At 39.6% G+C, this 17,234-nt stretch overlaps 3 protein-coding genes across 3 annotated transcripts; all 3 read left to right on the top strand.

The window, feature by feature from the left end:
* The first annotated feature begins 1,397 nt into the window (after nt 1–1,397).
* On the top strand, nt 1,398–5,708 carry LOC309689573 (required for drug-induced death protein 1-like). The gene is made up of 2 exons (XM_082506106.1): nt 1,398–1,835; nt 4,589–5,708. The coding sequence occupies exons 1-2, from the start codon at nt 1,413–1,415 to the stop codon at nt 4,724–4,726; spliced, it is 561 nt and encodes a 186-aa protein (XP_082362232.1). The 5' UTR covers nt 1,398–1,412; the 3' UTR covers nt 4,727–5,708.
* Nucleotides 5,709–8,314: 2,606 nt separating this feature from the next.
* Nucleotides 8,315–13,383, top strand: tmem18 (transmembrane protein 18). The gene is made up of 5 exons (XM_082505129.1): nt 8,315–8,486; nt 8,634–8,751; nt 12,168–12,222; nt 12,330–12,423; nt 12,516–13,383. The coding sequence occupies exons 1-5, from the start codon at nt 8,394–8,396 to the stop codon at nt 12,612–12,614; spliced, it is 459 nt and encodes a 152-aa protein (XP_082361255.1). The 5' UTR covers nt 8,315–8,393; the 3' UTR covers nt 12,615–13,383.
* A 110-nt stretch (nt 13,384–13,493) lies between these two features.
* On the top strand, nt 13,494–16,865 carry LOC309689007 (piggyBac transposable element-derived protein 4-like). The gene is made up of 2 exons (XM_082505128.1): nt 13,494–16,202; nt 16,380–16,865. The coding sequence occupies exons 1-2, from the start codon at nt 14,982–14,984 to the stop codon at nt 16,857–16,859; spliced, it is 1,701 nt and encodes a 566-aa protein (XP_082361254.1). The 5' UTR covers nt 13,494–14,981; the 3' UTR covers nt 16,860–16,865.
* The last annotated feature ends 369 nt before the right edge of the window (nt 16,866–17,234 follow it).

Raw genomic sequence — 17,234 nt, 5'->3', positions numbered from 1 at the left:
GCTAAAACTTTTTCACATTATTCTGATTTTGGGTGGGGGGATGCAATGGTATTATGAGCATAGACGTTATAAAAGATGGATCTACATGGGTGAAATCATTGAGCTGAATGCTGTTGCTTTCTTCATCAGTTCATTCGCAAAAAAACTGATAATTACAATTCAGTCGATCCAAAATTGACTCTGTTAAATTGAGCGTTTCTGCAGGATATTGCTCCCTTATCCTGTGCCTATTAAAAATAATTCTGGTTTAAGTCACTTCTGCTGTGGCTTCACTTCTCATTCCATCTTTATGAGTGTGGACATAAATGCACGATGATGGCACATTTATGTTAGCTGGTTGTCCAGCAAAGGAGTAAAACTGAGAGGCAGTAACTAGTTTTTCCTTACTCTACCACAGTGCTATTTAAAACAGGGATCTGAACAGACATATTAATCAGAAAGATTTTGAAACACATTTCTCTAACTTCTTGCTAAAAATTTTTTTCATGTTTATATTGACAGTTTAAGTTTGTAAAACTATACAGGCTCATCACCTTGTACATTTTGAACATACAGTATGAGGTCAAATTGCTTGTATTTATAAAAACATCCAACCATTTTCTATCGTTTCTCTAGTTCAGGGTTGAAGGAGCTTTTCCTGGCTACCATGAGGAAAAAGCCAGGATACAGCCTGAACAGATAACTATTGATGCTCACTTTCACACACACTTTCACAGTGTAAAACTGCCACTTAACCTAACCCATGCATGCAAACTACACGTCTGTGTTGGTTCTCTCTAGGTACTCCGGCTTCCTACCACAGACATGCATTTAGTGGGGTTAAGCTATTTTGATGAATCTAATGTGTCCATAGGTCTAAATTGTCTTATTGTCCATAGGTGTGAATTTGATTGCAAATGGTTGTCTGTCTGTTTTAGCCCTGCGTTAGATTGATGACCTGTTCAGGGTGTAGCCTGCCTCTTGCCTCTTATGTTAGCTGGGATAGGCTCCAGTGCCCCTGCAACCCTGACAAGGATAAGCAGAAGAGTATGAATGAATGGATGTTGCGCACATATAAACAGTACTGAGAGAAAACAGAAAAAAATGACTCTCTTTAAAATGCTATAAGCTATTTTTAAGACAGTCTAAAGAAACAGCTTAGAGATGCAATGCTCCAAGCTGGACTAGAGTGGGAAACCCTGTTACCCTTAGCTCTGAACTAAACCTAAACTAAGAAAAGTGCAGATAAAAGGTAGTTTATTGATTTGCACTTTGCTCTGCGGTAAACTATTCAGTGTACTTCATTAAAATATTCCAACTGAAACCTTGTGACCTATTGAGGTCAGCCTAATGAGGAGGAAGGATTTGCACCTTTAAGGGCTCTGAGCCAGATCCCAGCACACAAGGCGGTCCAGTGGAATGCACTTCCACTCATGCACATAACGTCTGCTGACAACAAACCTGACCTCCTGAGGAATCTGGTGCCTTTCTTCCCCCCTCCTTACATCTCAGAGAACTGCAACAATCGGGTAAACATGAAGCCCAAGTCTCTTCCATCCAGGCTGTTTCAGAGAGATTCACCTGCAACAGCATCAGGCAAGAGTCCCAGCAGAAGTGCAGCAAAGTATGAGCGGCATGTGGACTGCGTTGATCACCCAGAGCTGCTGGATCCATCTTTGTCCAACGACGGGCAGCAAACAGCTGACAGCAACAGGCAACACGAGAAGTGCCACAGAGAAACACTTTTCGCCTTCCTGCCAGAGAGGTACGAGCCACTGGTGGATGATGAGGCGAAAGCCAAGGCAAAAGAAGAGAAGAAGAAAAAGAAGAAGGAAAACTACAAAAAAGTCAAGAAGGTTTGTGTATTTTTATTTTTACACATTTTTTTTCTAACAGTGCAATTTTCCAAATCCAAGTTTAAAGTTGCAAATTCATTGTGTGTATCCAGCCTAATGACAGTTTTTCTCCAAATTTTTTTCTTCTTCATAGAGTCAGTGTGGGTAAGTTGAAATGCTTTCAGTATGAAATCAATCAGCTGCAATCAAATTATTTTAATTTATTTGATCAAGGTTTAAACAACTCTTAATAAAACAGTTCTCAGCATTACTGTGTAAAGTATCTTGAGATTAAGATGCTCCAACGTAAATAATCACAACAAGCTTTTTATCATAGGTAAGATTAAAGGCTGATATGATGACGCACATATTTTAGAGGCCTTTCCTTTGGCAAATAGGACTAATTTCTGGGTTATCAGAGATTATTCTCTCTAGAGATCTTTTATAGCTTCATATGTGTCAGCCGTGTGGCGAAACGTGCACCGAGGTGGACAACAGTTCAGGCTAACACAATAGAGCTCAGGACATGCTGTTCAAAGGAGTTTCCCACTTCCTGTATGAAGGCAGCCTGCACTCAAACTCCTCAGCATTCGCATTCTCAGTTCAAGTGCATGTCTGTATTTAACCCTGTGCACATCTACAGTCAGTTTACTAAGCAGAGAGGTTTATAACCATACCACGTGAGTGATAGGAAAGCAACAATTTTACAACAACCTTATCTCATGACCTGAACATAACATGTGCACACGCACAAACAAACAAACTCAAAACATAAGAGTCCATGAATCAACTTCCAAAGAGCAAATTCCCAAATTCTTTATTAATGGGGAGTCATTTCTTCTTTTAAGTAACATTAAAATATAATGATGTGGTGAACTCAAGAGAAAACTTACACTGTTCAAACTTTTGTCTTTTCTTGTAGTTCTGGTTTGGGTAAGTTGAAAATAATCTCTGCCTCCATCTTTTTTTCACTTAAAAAAATATGTGATCAATGAGCCTTAAACTAATGATTCAGTCTGTCAGGGCTCTGTGCGTGGGCAGGTGGAAATGTGGATCCAAATGCAGGACGAAATGTAACTAAAACCACAGCTTTTATTGCTGGCATGAAACAAAAACCAAACCATGAAACCAAGCAGGAACACACAGGCAGGGTCTGAGGGTACGACGCGACACCGAGCATGGGAAAACACAGGGCTTAAATACACAGGGTAGTAATGGGGGAATGGGCCACAGAAGGGAGACACAGCTGGGGGAGATCAGGGCTAACGAGACGGGGGAAACAAAGCTGCACACACTAACATAAGACAGACTTTCACAATAAAACAGGAAACATGAATCACAACTCAGAGACACGGACTCAACACAGAGAGACAGAAAAGGACACATGGAACTGAACTATACATGAAACCACAATTCCTAAAACATGGATAACAGAAACATGAAACTCTAATAATAATAATAATCATCACAACCACAAGAGAACAAGAAAACAATCCATGATGCAAAATTACACCAAAACATAATAAACTCAAAATACTGGGTCCAACGGACCCAGAACCGTGACACAGACATCCTGCTGTTTATTGAACAAAGGGCTAATAAATCTTTTGCAAGCTGATGATTCAAATTTAAATGACCAAAATGGCCAAGATCGCTTCTATAAATTGTCCTGAAATTATTAAGTCTCTCATCCTCACAGCATGCGCCCCACTTTCTTCATTTGTTTTTTAATGTTTATCATTACTTTCTACAATTATTGAATTGTTTATCATAATCATTATCATAATTATTTCCCATAAAGATACTTCTGGCTACTTCCTTATTCACAAGGGGTCGCCACAGTGGGTAGATCCCCATGTTTGATTTGGAAGAGTTGTACACCGGATGTCCTTCCTCTATGGAAGCTTTTTTCACTACTGAAAAAATTGCCATCCATAAGTCAAATATTCGGGTTTATTATCTCAAAATTTCAATTTACTCAGAATTCTGTGTCAACAAGTTGAAATTTCAAGATGATAACTTGAATTTCTTCTTAGCTCTGCATGGCAAAAGGCCTAAAGAGATTTGTGTCTCCTCCCAGGAACAAACTGGGGACCTTTTGTTTGTTAGGCAAATGTATAAACCACTAGACCATGAGACAAAACAAACCCCAGCTGGAAATCTAGAGGCAGGAAACACAGCAAAGGCTTGTGGCTCCTTTTGGAAAGAACAAGTTGCTTTTTAACCAGTGCTCACGTGTGATTTATAAGGAAATGGAACGTGAGCTCTGTCTTTCTTGTAAACATTAATGTAGGCCAGGTAAATAAATCATAAATAAAAGGGTGCTCAGATTTTAGTGTGTTGTGGTTTTGTTACTGATTAATTTAAATTGCAGACTGTTGCATTCCCCAGTAAAACTTCTGACTTCCTGCATCCTCTGCAGCCAGTTATCTCTTTCCTGTCCAGAGAGTACAGAAGAGGATTGTGCTCATAGTGTGCCACTCTTCCTGCTGCGCCATTGTTCTAAAGCACGCACACTTAAATTATGTCCTAACTTCGATTTTCTGTTATTTTCACCTGCGTTTTGAAGAATCTCTGAGAACTGATGCAGCGTCTGAATACTGCGAAAGTAAAAATGATTATGACCTGTGTGGAAACAATCACATTTGTTACCGCTGCTTGTTTCTTTTCTTTCTTGCCTTCTCTGAATGAGTGGATTAGTCGATTTATAGATCATAAAAATGTGGTCAATGATAGGTGGATTTATTAAGTCATTTTTCCAATTTATCTTTCAGAATGTCGGCAAGGCGCTGCGTTCCACATGGAAGTGTTTGATGCTTGGTCTCTACAGCTTTGCTCTCGGATACTCCACTCCCATCACGGTGGCTGCTACTTTTGTCCCTGACTTTCACCCGAGCAGGAACAGGACCTGATTCGAGCTCTGTCGATCTCCTCCACTTTGTTTTCATACTATATATACCAGTAACTCGCAGACTCTTACCAAAGACTTTAAAAATGTGAATAATGATTGTGCAATTCAGATTACATTTTCAAATTCCCTGCTTTTGCAGATCTTACAAGATCTACTGCATGGTCATATTTGCAGAAATATGTAACATCATAAAATCTTATTAAGTATTAGGTTAAATACTGAAAACACTTGTTTTTAAATCAAGTGTTTGCATGTGTTCAAAGGGATTATGTGGGCATGTGGAAACTATAGCAGGGCAGCAATAACAGGAATATTCACCGTAGCTGCAGGTGAGGTGAGTCAAGCCAGAGACCTCTTTAAGGGATTTGCAAGCAGGAAAGACTCAACAAGGAGGTGATTATCAGTAATACTGGAAGAGCAAGTAAACAGAAAGGAACCGGCCCAGTCCTTTTCTGGGTGGCACAACTTAGGTGCTTTTTGGTGTACAAATTCTGCTGTGAAACTAAACTTAACAAACACAAAATGAAATAAGACTGAAACCAAAAATGAAAACTAACAAAATAAATATTTTTTTTACTTTCAAAACTAGTAGTAATAGTTTTAATAGTTAAAATCTTTTTTGCAAATTTGAGAACACAAGTATGAGGAGGTTTTTCATTTTGGGTGTTTTGGTGGGTGGTGGGCGGCTACATGACTTTTACGGTCAAAAGCCTTTACAAAAACAGAAAGCTAACTAAATAAGATACAATTTTAAAAAAACAACAACAAATTAAATAAACTAATATAAATTAAAAAACAAAAATATAACTTTGCTGTAAATACTGTAATGTGACGCCCAAGATTTGAAGAATTCTCTGCTTGGAACAAAATATTCTGACTTTTAAGATATTTTTAAAGATGTGTGTAGATTTGATCATTTGTAAATTATTAATTATTCATGATGTTTGTACTTTTGATTAAAATAAAGCATTACTAGGAATGCATCTGAAGAGAAATTGACGTTTTTATTATTATTACTACTATTATTAGAGTGAACTCATTTTAACAAACATAACACATTCACGTGTTGATTTAATAATTCATGAATAACAACTTTGGCAGTTTGGGAGTTTGCCTTGTAATCGGAAGTTTGCTGGTTCGAGCCCCGGCTTGGACAGTCTCGGTCGTTGTGTCCTTGGGCAAGACACTTCACCCGTTGCCTACTGGTGGTGGTCAGAGGGCCCGGTGGTGCCAGTGTCCGGCAGCCTCGCCTCTGTCAGTGCTCCCCAGGGTGGCTGTGGCTACTATGTAGCTTGCCATCACCAGTGTGTGAATGTGTGTGTGAATGGGTGGATGACTGGATGTGTAAAGCGCTTTGGGGTCCTTAGGGACTAGTAAAGCGCTATACAAATACAGGCCATTTACCATTTTACTAAAAAACAACTAGAATTAATTAATTATTAGAACATTTTCATAACAACTGTATGTTCTATTTTTAAAAAGACAAATTCTTAGAGACTTTACAGAAGAATCCACCATCAGCCCAGATACCGTTTTCTTCTCCACAAGTCTCATGGACTCAGGCGCTGCATTTCCCACAGCTACTCCACTCCTCAGTGGCCTCTGGGTCACTTTTGTCTCAATAGACTGCGTTACATGCTTTGAAGGACATGTCATTCTTCTTTGTGCCTTTGCTTCTTCTGGTCTTTTCTTTCTTTTTAGATTTCAGTGCCTTGGTGGAAATGTAGTCTACATGATGGAGGCTTAGCTCTCTTCCTGACAGTCCTGTCATTTTGGCAGGGAACACAGATCACTGAATGTAACACAAGTTGAGGTATGAACAGGTTAAAGACCATCTCTTCCTCAGGAACACATTCAAAGTTGACTGTTATTTCTTCAGATCCTACCGCCTCGGCATCCAAGAATGTAAAGATTAGGGGCACCTCGGATACCACTGCAGGGTGATGAATGGGGCTGATGGATTCTAGGGTCGGCTGGGCAGTGGCTAGTGTTGTCTGAGTTTTGCCTGGTGGTGCTTGTGATGTCTGGGGGTTTGCTGAAAGGGGAAGGGGAAGTAAGTGGAAGGGGTCTCTCGGTTGTTTTACTGGGAGCAAGAGCACTTTCTTGGAGGATGTGTTTGTTTAAGGGGAACATTCCTGTCCCTCTGAACCCTGCCTGTGCATTTTCAACAGTGGCAGCCTTTCTGCATGCTGGGCAGAAAACTGAGAAAAACTCAGACTTTAATAGCTTTTGTGCTGCCTGTCAGATTAGTAGCAAGATGGGTCTGGCGTCATCCTGAGGTAATGACTGAACAAACAACTGACCCCATTCCAAGAAGAGATCAGCATTTATCCTGCTATTAACTAAGACCTGAACAGTAACATTCTCGGGGCAATGTTGGAGCCACTCACATCGTAGTCATTTCCCTTTGAAGATAATCATGTTTTAACTGAAAACACCTTCCGCGTTGAAGGCTGTTAAGAAAGCAAGTGGTAGTTTCACCTTTCTCACCTGCACAGACCTCCACACATGGTTGCCCAACCACTCCAAGCACCTTGGTTGAGGAGAACTGGTCATGGCTAGTTCATCTTTTCCTGTGTGTGTGTGTGTGTGTGCATCTAAGTGTGCATTGCTCACAATGCATACTACATCAAGGCTAAAGCACCCACAAACTTTAGATCTGCACAATTAGAAAGGAGATGTTAAAATGTATCTAGTATATGATTTGACATGTATTGATATATTTACTGTTTTTTTTTGATAAAAGGAACCATCAAATTTCAATGCTGAAGGAGGCTCATTTAAGCTGAAAAGGGTGACTCAATGTACCACAATTCCTTAAGGTAAATTGAGCTGCCCATAAAAAATGTATTTTTATTTTAAAAAAGATAGCTAAAGAAAGAAGATGCTTGCTATCTGGTGGAAACGATCACAAAATGAAGTATTAGCCCGTTTTTTTAATCAATGTATATTTTCTTTCCTTTTTTTAAATCAACCGTATCATTTTCAAGAAAGATTTGTCAACCAGAACACTCACCCCTCAGTTCTTTTCACCAAGCTGGATGTGAAGCATTTCCCCACCCACAACAGCAACTATAGAGCAATCAAATCAATTGTTTTGTTTTGTTAAAGTACAGTTCTGCCAGCAATTTGAAAATTCTTTACGGCCATTGCCTGTAAAAAATTAAAGAGCTAGGAGACTTAAACCTTAAACGGCTCATTTTACCTGATGCCCCAATTTACCTGATGACACCCTATTTGTGCTGAGTACGCAGAACGAAAAAGTGTAACAAAGACAATCAATCAATAAAATTAAAATGAATGAAAAACAATCTTAGACCGAAAAAATATGCGATTTTGAGTATTTTAATGTTTCACATGTCATTATGTACCCATGGATTCTTTTCCCAACCTTTCTTCCTTTGGTAATACAACATTTCAGGTTGTAGCTCGAAATGTCGAATTCGGTAACTAAAAATCATGACGTTTCAACTTATTTTTCCCAGTCTTATTTTTTTTTGCCTAGCAATCTTATTCTAATTCAGTTTTTATTATATTTTACTACGACGACTGTTTTCTACAGTATTGGTAGAAACTAATCGTCCTGTGACGTCAAACGGCTGCGACTTAACGTGTCACTTCCGCAGTGTGCTGGTGTTTACACACAGGAGAATTAATATTTTTAGAAGATGACGGTCAATAAAGCAGACAATATTAGCAGTATCCCCATCGACGGATTCAGCAATTTAAGAATAACGTCGTTATGGACTTTCTTCATGTCGGTAAGCTCAATTTTGTTTCCTCGATTCCAGCGGAGACTAGCAAACTACGCTTCAGCTATTACAGCTAACAGGAGTCTCTTTCAGTTTAATTCAAGTTTGGCAGCTCCATTAACGGTTGTGTATGTGTGTCTCTGTCTTGGTATGCAGGTGCAGTGGTCCGAGCCCTGGCTTATCGGTCTGCTGGTGTTTCATGCTGTGTGCTTGTTCCTGACTTTGCTCACCTGCAAGTATTACAGAGCTCAGATCTGCCACTTCCTGCTCGTAGGTACGTGTCACAAAACAAACTACACTGTTCAAAAAGAAGAAGGAAACTTGATAATCACGTTAAAAGTCTATACTGATATACGCTCTGTAATTTATTAAAAACAACTTTAGACAAGCGTCCATTATGCCATTATTGGTCCATCTTTATCGTTTTTTTTTTACCCAGATCTATATATACCCAGCTGTCTTATTATTTTAAATCCCAAACAAGCTTACTGCCTATTGTTAGCTGTAGCATCAGTCTCTCAATTAACATTAACAATGGGAAAATAGAGAATATTTGTATGACATTCATTCCCGTTTAGGCTTTCTTAGGCAAGTAAAATGTGCCTTTGATTTTATTATAATTTGGCGTCAGTAACATATGAGCTGCTTGGCCGAGAAATGTATGGCGTAAGATCAGATAAGTGGATCTCATGTTGTGTAGAAAGATGTCTCAGAATGTTGCTGGTGTTTCCACTCCCTACTTGAAATAATCATGTTAATCATGCAATAATCGATGCAGACATTAAAGCTAGCTGTTACTGTCAAATTAAGCAAGTCTTTGGACCGCTTCTCACCTCCCAAATCTCTCCCATTTTATGGCAACACCAAATGTGCTTGTATGATGTTACTGATTTGCAGTCAGTTTGCATTTCCAGCACCTGCAAGCAATGATAAAGGAGTTGATAAACTCAGTGTTGTATGATTCTGATGAATTGGAAAAATTGGAACCAGCTCTCAAGTTCTCCGTTTCTCAATTTTTATTCCTAGTAAGTGGGAACTAAAACAATCCACTATTTGAGAGCGGAATTCTAAATCACACCAAATATGAAAGTTAAAAATTGAAATCAAAGGTTGATGCAACTTCCTTCATAATGTGCCTGAGTGGTGCTTCTGTGCATCCCTGACCATGCCTGGGCATGCTCCTGATGAGATTGGGGACTGTGCCTTTGGCTCCTGGACAATCTGTAGCATTATCTTACAGTAAATACAACAATTTGTAACATCCAGAGGTTCTCAGTTGTATTGTCTGGGAAACATGAAGGCCATTGAAAGGCATCGTCAAACAGGACAGCAATGACCCCATCCTATATGTGGTACGGCTCATATCATCGGCTGATATTTACATTGATTTTTATACATGTGTTTTCTGTTAATTGTTACTATTGACCTGCCATTAACTCATAAACCTAACTACCTGAATTACTGCTCAATTATTGATGTCATCAAGCACGATTTAAAACCACACATTTACACGGTCGCTAAAAGAGGGAAGGGTATGACTTTCAACATTTTGCTACAGGTCAGACACTTTAACCCGCACATTATTATCAATAATGGGAGCTTTTAATTCTAAGCATTGAAAATAAGATGTAAATGACTTAAAAGGCCTGGTTCTTTGTATCTACCATACAAATGTGTGGATAAAATAGAATAAAGTAGGATGAAAGTAACAGATAAACAGTGAAATTACAATAAGTTCCTGTTTTTTTAAACTATCTCAATTCAATTCAAATCTACGGAGCCCCTCTGATGACATGGCCCAAAAAAAAAAAAAAATTGTGGCCACAAAATACTACTTCGTGCCCTCGAAATACTTATTTGTGGCCACGAAATACTATTTCAAGGGCACGAAATAGGTATAACGTGCGCACGAAATGCTAATTTGTGGGCACGAATTGGGTATAACGTGGCAACGAATTACGCATTTGTGGCAACAAAATAGATAACATGTGCACATCATATTGATACAATTCCTGGACAGCTGCGTAGAGACATAAGCATAGGAGTAGGCTAAACCTATACACCATGGACAGAGACAGTATGATTGAGTTTTATTTTAGGCTGCGAATGAGCTACAAATGCAAAGCCTGGCAATGCAACGAACCATTATTACGGAGAGACATTTAAACAGGATATTGAGAGCCCAGTTGATTTACGGACGTAAGTACGACCTGGACGCCGGGATAGATTTTATTGTCAACCAACTGCAAGGGCCTGGGAAGGATCACGGTTATCAGTCAAGTGTTTCGTGCCCACAAATTAGCATTTCGTGCGCACGTTATACCTATTTCATGCCCTCGAAACAGTATTTTGTGGTCACAATTTATTTATTTTTTGCACCATGTCATCAGAGGGACTCCGTACAAATCTGCTGATCTGCTTTATAATCACATCACAGTCAGCACAATGAGCTAACAGAACTCTTTCTGTTATTTTACACATTTATTTATTACAGTTTAAGCCCAAAACAGCATTTCTTTCTCAAGTAGAAAAAGTGAAATGCCTTACTAAAATTGCACTTCTCTTTTATATTAAATTATCTCCAAATGTCTTTACACTGACAGAAAGAGGAGTTTCACTGGTCTGCCCCACTTACAACCAAAATGGGGTGTATTTGGCCCACAATTCGAAATGAATTTGACATCCCTGATGTATGTGGCATGATGATGATGATAGTATTAGAAACTGTTAACTGCTCTTTATATAGACTGACCTGGATTCATTACAAAATGCACTCATTAGCAGTAGTGCTAACATGTTAAGTAAAGCTTTAAGCACACAAAAAACCTACCAGTGTGTTGCTGAAACACTCTGAGAAGCGTAATTTTTTTCCATGTCAACCTAAAACACGTGAAAGCACCAAAGTCAGAAGAAGACCTCACAGTAGGGAAAATGGGACCATTTGATGCAGAGTAAGAATCCCTGCTGCGCACAAAACCAGCCAAGCAATGATGCAATCAGGAACCAGACTTTCCAACATTTCCAGTGTTTGTTATCTTAACTATCACCGTCTACAAATGCCTCTCAAAACTATGTCTGAAAAATGACATTTTTTGAACACTTTCTCATGGATAAACTGCAGAAACAAACCCCAACCCCTCATTTTTGACCTTGAAATCTCAGAAAACATATTTACTGGCTCATAGTGATGATGTAAAATAGTTACAGTTAAAAAGCGTAATGCTTCTTAACTTTAAGCCTAATTAATACTGATAAATCTCAAAGCTACCAGTTAACTTCATCATTATTAGTAAATCTGCTATACCTTTTACACGTTTTTTTCAGCTGTTTTTAAATGTAAATGACTTGATGTTTACATGTAGTACATGTAGTACCCGGCTTGGACAGTCTTGGTCGTTGTGTCCTTGGGCAAGACACTTCACCCGTTGCCTACTGGTGGTGGTCAGAGGGCCCGGTGGCGCCAGTGTCCGGCAGCCTCGCCTCTGTCAGTGCGCCCCAGGGTGGCTGTGGCTACAATGTAGCTTACCATCACCAGTGTGTGAATGTATGTGTGAATGGGTGGATGACTGGATATGTAAAGCGCTTTGGGGTCCTTAGGGACTAGTAAAAGTGCTATATAAATACAGGCCATTTACCATTTATTTACCATTTACATGTGTAACCTGTGACTGATATCCCCTCTCTTTACAGTTGGCCTGGTTTATAGTGCTGAATATCTAAATGAGCTGGCTGCCAGAAACTGGAGGTAACACCATTGATCACCCATATTTTCTTTTACTACTGTTGCGCTAAATATTACAGGCGATATGTCAAAGCCAAGAAAATGTTCTTAAGCTTCACTGTTTCTTGCAGGTCCTTTTCAAACTTCCAGTACTTTGATTCCAAGGGCATGTTCATATCTTTGGTTTTCTCGATTCCTCTTCTTCTTAATGCTGTCATCATCGTGGTATGTTTGGCACTTGTTCTCGGCATATATGATTTTTTTTTTTTTAAAGAAAAAAAAAAATCAAACTCTCCCTCTACAATATACTTTGACAGATGGTGTGGGTGTACAGGACCTTTTCCACTATGACTGAGCTGAAGACCCTTCAGCTGAAGAGAAAGGCCCGCAGAGAGAAGAGAGAGAAGAATGACTGATCCGTCTCTGCATGTCCATAAATGGGCTTCATTTGGAGGAATTTGGACACTCGGATTTGCTAATCCCGAATTTTGGAAATGGAAAGTCAGTTCCATCGTATGACTTAAAAAGGATTTTTTCATTGATGTCGGTTAATTTGAGGAATGGGTGTCTTTTTTGTTTTTTGGCTGTGACTGTTAAAAACCTGTGTACACTATGACATTTCTGAAGACCAAGGACACTTAGTGTTTTGTATTTAACGTGTGAAAGCATGTTAAAATGCACCCCCTCCCCTCAAAAAGACTATCGTTTTAATTGTCCAGGTGTCTGTTACCCTAAATGTTCATTTTGCTCATTTTTTGATTATCAATATATCAGTCATTTGCATCACTAGTTGCATGAAACTTGGCCAGGGTGTGTTTTTTAGGATTATTTTTAAAATTTAATGATCCCCTCTATAGTGTGGTGTGTAGCAGTGGTTCTCAAACTTTTCACAATGAGTACCACCTCGTAAAATAAATGGCTCTTGAAGTACCACCCTTATGACCAACATTAAAGTACAGTAGTATAGGCCACATACAGTTTACACAGACAATTTTATTTCTTATATAAATGCTATTTATTTTAACTGTCATAAACAGGATGTGACAAGTGATAATAATAATAACAACTGTACTACATTAAAACATTCACAGCAGGTGGGATATCAAATCTTTAACTAATGACCTGATTGAAACCTGCTTCCGGGTCCAAACTACTCTGCATTTATTAAAGCTGTTGTGTTTTTAACATGTTGTAACACTTTGTATCTTGTTCTATTTAATCTGAACAAGCCCCTAAATAATTCAATGATCACTGTCGGCCTCTCACGGTTTTTATCATCACTATTCATTTTAAAGCTCAGTTTTTAAAACCTTACGATGTAACTACAACCCAGCCCATGCAGCAGTATATTAATGACTAACCTTATATTGCAGTTCTTCTCCTGACTGAAGTTCTGTCTGTTTAGCATGCGATTACATGGAAAATACACCGCTCTCAAGGCGCTGCTGCTGCGGTGCTACTCCCTTTACGGCCTGGGTGATGGTACCGCTCTCGAGCTCATGGAGAGCACACTCCTTGTTAGGAACAGATGAGAGCGGATTTCTCACGTCTTTCTCCGACAGCAGCAGGGAGCTGGTCTCACCAACTCCCTGCTGCTGGCCGCAAAGGGTTACCACTCACCCGCAGAAAAAGCAGATTGAATTCTCCTGACTACCAGGAGCTTCAGCATTCAGACAATAGTTCCTGACTCACCAGCAGCATCTCCCACGCCCCCACTGATTCTCCCAGGGGCCTCATTGATGGAGGCTAGGATCAGGGCACCGTGGAAAAGGGCTGTGTTTTTATCATCAGTGTGACTCGTGTCGCCTTTGCATACCTCCACAATGGTATATCATTTAATCTTAAGAAAGAAATTGGACTATTAATGCCTTTCCCACCAGAAGAGCCCAAGCACCACAAGTGGTACGTGTACCACAGTTTGAGAAAGACTGGTGTATAGAAAAGGATATTGGCATATATGCCAACACTGTTTGCTCTCGTACCTTTTTTGTGCCCATTGAGTTCTATTATAATCATATATTTCAAATATACTGTGATCCTGACATGTTATAATGCTTTTCCCTTGAATACCTAATGGCATGAAAAATAGGTTTAGGATGAAATGAGCACTCTCATCACCGGATGTAGGCAAAACTCCAATGTGCAATAATTAATTAATTAATTACATGTGTCGTAAATATTTATGTAATTAATTATTTCCGATTTTAACTAATTGCCACATTTAATTAATTATTTAATGATGTATTTAATTAATTCATTATGGCAGTCCTGGCGTTTCATAGGAGTCAACTGTGCCAAAATGAATTAATTATATAATTATTTAAATGTGGCAATAATTAATTAAATATGTCAATGATTAATTAATTACATGTGTCGTAAATATTTATGTAATTGATTATTTCCGATTTTAATTAATTATTGCCACATTTAATTAATTATTTAATGGTGTATTTAATTAATTCATTATGGCAGTCCACAGGTCTAACCCTTTCACTCCTTTGATTTTTTTCCTCATACTTTTTTTTTTGCCTTTTTGTCAAGTCTGTCTTTGTCTTTGCCGTGTTCTCCTTCGTTTTGTACATAACTGTTTTGGGGGCAAAGAAAATGCAAGTAGGGATTAAAACTTCAACTTTTGTTGCTACTCGTACCCACAATGCAATGCGCGAAAGTCACGTGGTCTGTCGATCTCCATTGTTCTTGTAAATGCAGTTGGAGAGAGAAAAAAGGACACCGATAGCGATTTTCCTTACTGAGGATTTTGCAACACTGGTCATTTCTGCACGATGAAGCCCACATCGAATTCAGACGAGGATGTTGCTGCAGTCTTGCAGTCTTCCGAAAGCAAAAAAGATAGCACTAGCAATGAAGAAGGGGAGGAATTTCTGCCAGGTAATGAGGAGCCTTGCAGCTCGTCTGAGGAGGAGAAGGAAGATCGAAAAAGTCAGTGGAGATCGAAAAATGGGGAAATCCTGTGGTGTCCCACACACGAGGAGACCCTGCCATATTTTCCTTCTTCCATTTTAACCCCAGGACCAACCCCTTACGCAATTGCTAGGATCAGCAGCCCCGTGAGTGCTTTTGATCTTTTATTTGCGGAGGACCTTATGCAGCTAATCCAGCATTTTACCAACCTGCAGGGGAAGAGGTCGATAAAAGATTGGAAGGACGTAGAAGAGGAGGAGCTGCGGGCTTACATGGGCCTGCTGATCCTGGCTGGTCTGTACAGGTCTCAACATGAATCTACAATAAGCCTGTGGGATGGGGTGACAGGACGTGTTTTTTTTTCTGCTACAATGGCACAAAAAAGATTCCAGCAAATTAATCAGGCCCTAAGATTTGACGATCGTCTTTCCCGTTCAGGTGGCAGGGAGAATAAATTGGGTCCTATAAAGGATTTATGGAGCAAGTGGAGTAGCCGCCTGCCCAAATTTTTTAATCCAGGGAGGGACATATGTGTGGATGAGCAGCTGGTCCCTTTTAGGGGCCGCTGTTCATTCAAACAATATATGCGCCTCAAACCTGCAAAATATGGGCTAAAGATCTGGGCCCTATGCGATGTGAAGACTGCCTATGCCTGGAGGCTGCAGTTGTACACTGGGAGGTCTGAATCAGCAAAGAGGCAGGTTAGTCAAGGAATGCAGGTGGTGCTTGATTTGACAGACGGACTGAAGGGCCACACAGTAACAATGGACAATTTTTTTACATCATTTCCTCTTGCAGAGGAATTGAGGAAAAGGAAGATGGCCCTGGTGGGCACTCTGAGGATTAACAAACCTGAGCTGCCCCCACAGCTGCTGAACATTCAACACAGAGAGTTAATGTCCTCTGTCTTTGCTTTTAGTCACAACGCTGCTTTGGTATCCTACGTGCCAAAGAAATCAAGAAATGTTCTCCTGTTGAGCACAAAGCACCGTGAGCCACAAGTCGAAAGCTCTGGCAAGAAAAAGCCCCAGATCATCCTGGACTATAACAAGTGCAAAGGGGCTGTGGATCATCTAGATCAGGTAAGCACAATTATACATCAATTATTTGCCAAATTATTTACTGTTACTCGTTGTTATAACTCTGAGAGTCCCATCAGTTATCTGATAACATAAATGTGATGATGATAGTTTGGATAGTTACAGTGGAGGTTGTATAAATCTATTCATGTCATCTGATCATTTCTCTTTATTTTGCAGGTTTGTGGCAACTACTCCTGCCGTCGGAGGACACGTAGGTGGCCCATGTGTCTGCTGTATCACATGCTTGATGTAAGCTGCTACAACGCTTTTGTCCTCTTCACTGCTGTGGACACAGAGTGGAACAGAGGAAAGGGACATATCCGGCGTCTGTACATAGACCAGGTTGGCAGAGCCCTTATCGCCCCGACCATGATGAAGAGAAACTACCTGCCTAGAACACCGTTCGCACTCAGCCTGGTCTTACAAGCCCAAGGCAAAGAGCAGCAGAAGCAGGTGAAAGAGGAAGAGCAGCAGGAAGAGCAGCAGGAAGAGGAGGAAGAGCAGCAGGAGGAGGAGTGGGAGTCGCCTTCCAAAAAGCGGATGCAGTGCGCATCGTGCAAACAGCGCAAAAGGATCATAAACAACTGCAGCAGATGTGGTGCCCCTGTCTGCAAAATCCATTTGAAAACACTTTGTGCTTTATGTTATAAAAAGTAAATTACATCTTTGTTCAGTTTGTTGTTGAGTTTGTTCAGCTCAGTTCAGTTTGTTTTTGCAAAAAAGTGTCATTGATCCAAAAATAATAATGCATCTAAATCAATGTTGTTATCAATTACTGACCTATTACTGTAATAACCTCATCCCAAATATTTTGTTTTGCAACCAATTTTTGGAAAATATTGCAGATTATGTTTTTTTCCAATAAAAAAACAGGGGCCTATATGACAATAATGGTATAGAAATATACAAATATTAATAAAAAAGAATAAAAAACATTATACCTATGGTTAGGTCTAAGGTTGCTGAAAAGATTTGATGTTAATAAAGTGGGGGGGGAAATTTATATATGACATTGTTATAACACATTTGTGA

Source organism: Aulonocara stuartgranti (genome assembly GCF_965226115.1).
Source record: "Aulonocara stuartgranti genome assembly, chromosome: 15".
Taxonomy (NCBI): domain Eukaryota; kingdom Metazoa; phylum Chordata; class Actinopteri; order Cichliformes; family Cichlidae; genus Aulonocara; species Aulonocara stuartgranti.
This window is presented reverse-complemented; position numbering and strand designations above follow the sequence as displayed.